General features: G+C 45.6%; 1 protein-coding gene across 1 annotated transcript; it reads right to left on the bottom strand.

Moving 5' to 3' along the window:
• Nucleotides 1-6,297: 6,297 nt before the first annotated feature.
• LOC123082357 (uncharacterized) lies at nt 6,298-6,947 on the bottom strand. The gene has a single exon (XM_044504703.1). It carries the CDS (start codon nt 6,852-6,854, stop codon nt 6,429-6,431), a length of 426 nt encoding a protein of 141 aa, XP_044360638.1. The 5' UTR covers nt 6,855-6,947; the 3' UTR covers nt 6,298-6,428.

Below are 6,947 nucleotides of genomic sequence, written 5' to 3' on the forward strand. Positions count from 1 at the left end.
ATAATTATCTCTTTTTTCTTTAATTGCATGCCACATAAGTATGTTTGCGAGTCCCAAATACATGATACTACTTTTTATATTACCCTCACCATGGCCAGCCTCAGCGCCCAATGAGGAGGACTCCTGAAATCTAGAGCGACCCATCACTGGCCGCCAATCACGCGCTCGCGCCGACGAATTGCACGGATCTACACCCGGCGCGGGACGGTCTAATTGCTATTTTGCCTAATCGCTTCATCGCCTTACGACGCCGTCGCCTTGCCGGATCAGTTCACCTCCTTGCTGCGGATGCATCCACAACGGTCGTCAGGAACAGGCTAGGCAAACGGGATCCATGAGGCCACGGGGACGCCCGGTGGCAGTTGACAGTCTTTCGCTGTCCGCGCGGCCACGTTACGAATGGCAGAGAAGGTTAGCCTAATAGCCTATAAGTGCCTTGATGATATACATAAATTCATAGATGACATCGACATTGTGTCTTTTTTATAGCGACAACATTTTGTTCTACGGTGTTGGGTCAAAAAAAAAAAAACAAGACAATGATGATCTGCTGAATGGACACTGTTGAGTGATACTATTATTCAGCTTGGTGCATTTGCATCTTGCAACTTCAACTTTATATTCGGTGAGATTTTTTTGAGATAGCTCACCACTCATGCCGAATGGTTAGACTATGTTTTGTTGATTGAGTACTTTTGTAGTTTTTTACTAGTTTCAAATTACAACTTATTTCTTTAAATTTTAGCATGTTCATCTAATCTATAAAGTATACATCCTGCAATTTTGTTCATTGAGAAGAAATTGTTGGATGTGGATTAATTAATAATGATGCATCTCAGAATGTTATGATTTTAAGGTAATATGTATAAATTGTTCAATGCAATATTGATGCATTTGAAATGTTTTTGGTAATATATTAGCATACACTAGTAGAAAAAGGGGCTTTGGTCCAGTCAGAAAATAGCATTAATCCCGGTTGCATTACGAACCGGGACTAATGTGAGCATTAGTCCCGGTTCAAGCGGCAAGGGCACCATACATGCATTACTTCCGGTTCAAATGGGATCTTTAGTCCCGGTTCGTGGCACGAACCGGTACTAAAGGGTGCGATGCCCATTAGTACCGGTTCGTGGCACGAACCGGTACTAAAGGTTGCCACGAACCGGTACTAATGGGGTTGAGACCGGTAACCTTTAGTACCGGTTCGTGCCACGAACCGGTACTAATGGGGTTGAGACCTTTAGTACCGGTTCGTGCCACGAACCGGTACTAATGGTGCAATTTTCAAATCCTACCCCCCCCCCCAGGTGCATCGCTTTTTTAGTTTTGTAAAAAGCAAAAGAAAATGATAGAAACTTCAAAATTTAAAATCCTTCGAGAGGTAGTTATGTTACTACATCTACTAGTTGGGAAAATTTAAAAACTTAAATTTGGACATGTTTTGCAAAAAAATGTAGGGAAAATGTAAAACGGTTATAACTTTTGCATACGATGTCGGAAAAAAACGTATAATATATCAAAATGTTCGGAACGAAAATCCGCATCCGATGGAGACCGCCTACGGCCTGTTTGCAAAATTTTAGAATCCTCCAATTCTAAAAGGAAAAAATGTTATGCTCAAATTTCAGTTTTTTTTGAATTTTTGTTAAATCTGGTCAAACTACTTATTCAAGAAGTATTAGTGTTACTAAATAATTATTCAAAAAGTATTAGTGTTACTAAATAATTATTCAAGAATATTAGTGTTACTAAATAATTATTTCAGGTTTTTAAATTTTGGTCAACTATGGTCAAATTGTGGTCAAACTACTTATTCAAGAAATATTAGTGTTACTAAATAATTATTGATTTTTAGAACAATAGTTTCAAACTCAAACAGTGAAATGTGTGACTTCATGCTCAAGCTAAATTCCTGAGGGTTAATAGGATTGCCATCTTACTATTGTCAGGAAAACAACAAGTGCAAACTTGGAAACGAGGGAGATTAGAACCCGGAAGTTAAGCGTGCTTAGGCTGGAGTAGTGAGAGGATGGGTGACCGTTCGAGAAGTTAGATGATTTGGAATGATGAGGCGTGATTAGAGATTAAAAGTTAAATTAAACAGTGATAAGAGGTCATTAGAGATTAGAGGTTAAAATAATTCAGAAATTTGAAATTCAAAAAAAATTCTAAAAAAAATCATAAAATATCCTTTAGTACCTGTTGGTGTTAAAATATCCTTTAGTACCGGTTGGTGTTACCAACCGGGACTAAAGGTGGACCTCCAGGCAACAGTCACGTGGAGGGCCTTTAGTCCCGGTTCCAGTTAGAACTGGGACTAAAGGGGGAGGCTTTAGTACCGACCCTTTAGTCCCGGTTCTGGGACTAAAGGCCCTTTTTCTACTAGTGATATTGGCTATTATGTCATCATTATATTAAAAGGCCTTTAATTTTAGTTTCGCCCCGGGCCCTCAAAATGTCAGGACCAGCCCTGGGAGCAGAGACCGACCGAGAGAGCATCTATGTCTGCTTGATCCTTTACACGGAAGCACCTCGATAACCAAATTACACGGAAAGTGGGATGCAAAATGGTCAAAATATGCAGGCTGAAAGTAGTAGAAGGAAACTATGAAACTATGAACGAGCAAGGGGTAGAGCCCCTCCGAACGAGCGCCGGAAGTGCAACGGGCCGTGGTCTCTCTCCAACTCCAATTTCCAATCGAGGTTTGATGCAGGCATGCATGTCCGTTCGATGATCAGCGCGAACACAATTTCTTACGAGGGAGAGAGACGGCTGTGAGAATATAAGTTAGGTTTAAATATAGAGATAAGGAGTAAAGATGAAATAGGTTTAAACTATGTATTACTTGTCTTGTACTACTTCAAGCCTCTACCCTCTCATGTATTGTATATATACCTCATATGAGGGTCAGATCAACACAACACAAATATTCATCCATCAAATATTTTCACAACGGCATGCACCTAGCTTTGTTTTCCACTGGTGAGCCGCGTCATCCTGAGACAATGCCACGATTCGTGCAAGAAATACAAACAGGCGCAAACAGATCCATCCATCCATCCATCTCTTGGAGAAAAGAAAAGGCATGCATGTTCGTGGCATTTTCAAGACCATTTCCGGATTATTACAACACAGTGGAGTATATTTACAGGATAGATCGAGCTGTATTTAAGCAGTTTCAACACTTTACAGTTCATATACTAGTACATATAGACATCTATTTGTTGCTGAACACTTAGTCAAGGAACCAACATATCAGTACGTACTACTACTACTACTTACTACTACTTGTCTTTGCCACGACGAACGAATGACGACGAACCAACATAGTACTACTAGTGCATGCAGAGCGCCATCTTCTTCTTACGGGGAGCAGCCCTGGCCACCGCTGGAGCCGCACGAATGGCCAGCTCCTGCCGGCAGCAACCTGCGAGCCACGGCCGGCTTGGACTTGGACGACCAGAGACCACCACCAGCGTTGCTCGACATGGCAGACGCGCCCGAGCCCCGGCCATGCTGATGATGCTTCGGCGCCACCGTCTCCAGCGCCCGTGTGCTCCCCGCCATCAGCGTCTTCTCAGTGGCTTCCTCCGGACTCGTCGCGGAAGCAACGGCGAAGCACTCGACTCCATGCAGGAACGGGGAGGCCACAAGGAGGAGGAAGCAGACCAGGAGCACCAGCGTCTTGCTGTTGTTGTTGTTGCTGCGAGAGACCCCCATTTGGACCTGAAGTTATGAACTCTTTTTTTTCCGAAACGGAGGCAAAAGATTTGCCTCATCGATTAATTAAGAAGAAGAGAGTTGTCCGGTTAATTAATGGAAAACCGGGCGAAAACCAATACAAACAAATCACATGCGGACTACTCCCAAAGTCTAAACCCCCAAGATCGCACTGTCGACCCTACAGACATTTCCAACAAGCAACAGACCCAAGCCCACACGCATCTACATCGCAAAGGAATCCCCAAAAAGAACACCTCGGATGTAGAGAAATGACCCCCCAAAAACCACGATGATAAGCTAAACCATGAGGACGGCCCATAAGACCAAGGAGCAGCCATTAAGCAGCCGGAGACGCCTTCCCTAAGGCATCACTCTTCTTGTTTTTGCTTTTGAGAGACTTCTCCACCTTTTTGATCTTGTCTTTGTTAAACTTTTCGGTCAGGATGCATGCAACCACTTTACCAGACCCAGGGCTAGCCGCCTCCAAGCTAGAGAGCAAGCTGCAAAGCTCTTTTGCAAAGAGAGCATCGGAACAAGGTGCCAACGTATTTGTCCCAACAACATCTCCACCTGGGGGCACCACGTGCCCAACGGTCACAGGCAAGCGCGTGACCGAGGCATCCAAACCTGCACACACCATAAAGTCTGTCTGGCTAGACTCCAAGGGCGGTGGTGAGGGTGTCATGGGCACCGCCAACGCCCCTAGCAAGCCCATCTCCTTCGGAATCGCCACCGAAAGAGGTGGAGTGGACTCCTCACATAGCACTGTCAACTCAGGCATAATCTGTAGAATTGGAGCCACATCCTCAACAATCACTTCACCCCCAACGTCAGTCGACACCATAGAGCAGGGTCTAGCACGAGAAGAGAACCCTCCATAGAGGTCGACTTGAACTCTGGTGACTACTATGAGAGAGAAATCAGTTCGGCGAGATTAGCTGTTTTTTTGCGGAGAGGGGGGATGGGTTGAGCTGTAGCACTAGAGAGGGGACTTTTATAGCTCGAAGAAGAAACCATCTGTATGCCATTTCGCAGGAATTTAGCAGTACGTACAGTGGGAAAGTTCTCAGAGAGTTTACCCACTGACCATTGGCTAGCAAGAAACCGAGGTGTAATTTCCATCAAGAGCACACGTTTGCACATGCAACTTGTGCGACAGCATATTAACCACCTCCCTCTATATTTGTCTCTGAAAAAACACAAGGAAGACCGTAACACTTGACTTGCCATATTAGTTATTCTTTTGTGCCGGTGACATGTTAGTTAATCGGCATCTTAACAAGAAATGATGCGCGCTTGACCGCCAGTTAATCAACTGGTAAACTGTAGATTAGCAGCAAGGAACTTGCAGCAAACTTTCTTTGTGTGTCGGCTGCCGACAGTCGCACCGACTCGCTGCTTCCTGCATGCTTTGTATTTTTACGGGACTTTTTGACATAGAATCGGAAGCTACAGTGCAGGCTCAGAATACGCGTATCGTAGGGACGAAGCTAGCGGTAAGCACTGCACCACATCGATCGATAGTCAAGCTTATGGAAGAGCAGGCGCTGAAGTTATCTGTCAAAAGGAATGCGCATGCCAAATCAGTCAGCCACGAGAGAAAACATGATGGAACGGCTTCAGAACGGACGGACGGACAGATGGCCGCTTGCTAGGGCCCTACGGGATATGGATGAACTCCGTACTCAAAAGCTATTCCCGCGCCAATCTTGATGCAAGCTCTCCGCCACCGGCCAGGGCTCCAACTCCAAGCGTGTGTACCTGCTAGCTCCACAACATGTCTGCGATTATACTGTACTGCCTCCTTTTTTATTTACTTCGCATGTAAGCTTTGGTAAAAATCAAGCTTTGCAAACTTTGACAAAGTTTGTTGATAAAATTATTAACATATATACAATAACAAATCAATATCAATAGATTCATTGTTGATTGTATTTTCACATCATATAGATTTGTAATGATAAATATTTATATTATTTTTCTGTGAACTTGGTCAAATCTTATGAAGTTTGACTTCAGTCAAAACTAATATGTGGAGTTAATAAAAACGGAAGGAGTATTAAAAAAAATTATCCACGTGTGATGGATTCGGAATCGTAGCCTGAAACGTACGAAAGGGAGGAACCTTTTCGCCCTGTTCACATCACGCACTGAGGCGCTGGAAATCAAAGACAAGATCAAGACAGATAGACAGTCAAACTTGCGGCTTTGTCGGCCGTTTGTTCTTTCGGAATTGCTCCGTACGTAGGTTGGACTTTGCCGGGCATCATTGCTGCCTTCACCTACCCACACGTACGTGTGCGCGCATTCGTGCAACTGGACTTTGGACTCAGCTGGAGTGGAAGGTGTGCTTAGTTTGCATCACCCCCACAATAATCTGCAGACTTTCTCTTCACACGCAATCATGGAAAGCGACGGCTTCTAAAAAAGACAACAATGACGTGCTCCATGCATCTGCATGAGGATCGACCACCTTTCCAAGTTATAAATACTTTAGGGTCAAATGGAATCAGAGACTATATAGGGACTGTCTTGACAGGCGCGTTAGGAGTGAAGCAATAACGAAAGGTTCACATTTTTTGAAGAACAAGATCGAAAGAGCTACTGTTAATTTACAGGGAAGCATCATCAAGGGACGAAGGAATCAGCTGGGACTAGCTAGCTCGTGCTGCCAGACTACAGCAAGAAGAAGCACCCGGCCCGGTCAGTGCTGTGCCGGCGGTGCACAGGTGATGTGCGCGTTGTTGGAGTGGCACGACGGCCCGGCCGCAGAGTCCTCCATCTCCCCTCCCAGCACTCGCCGCGCCAGCTTCGAACCCAGCATCCTTCCCAATGCCGTCTGCAGCACCGGCGGCCCTGAACCCTTCCTCTGCTCCGACGACACAACACCATCACCACCACCATCAGCGTTTGCTCCATCATGACCAGTCGCACCCTTCTCCGTCGGGGGCCGGACTTTGGTCGCCCTGTCTTCGCGGGAGCGTGGTTCGGCGGCGCCGTGAACCATCGTCGGAGACGGGACCCCGGCCATCTGCGGCTCCCGGGGAGATGGTCTCGAGCCGTAAGAGCTCTGCACAAGGGCACATGCGAGAAGAAGAAGCGGGAGCCAGGCGTGTGAGTACCGTGCCATTGGTTAGGTAAGGGTTTCGGCGAAGGCACTACTTACGTAGCTAGGTGCGAGCTTTGTTTGGCTCTTTTACCACACGAGTGACAAGACTAGGAA

This window comes from Triticum aestivum, chromosome 4A, assembly GCF_018294505.1.
Source record: "Triticum aestivum cultivar Chinese Spring chromosome 4A, IWGSC CS RefSeq v2.1, whole genome shotgun sequence".
Taxonomy (NCBI): Eukaryota; Viridiplantae; Streptophyta; class Magnoliopsida; order Poales; family Poaceae; genus Triticum; species Triticum aestivum.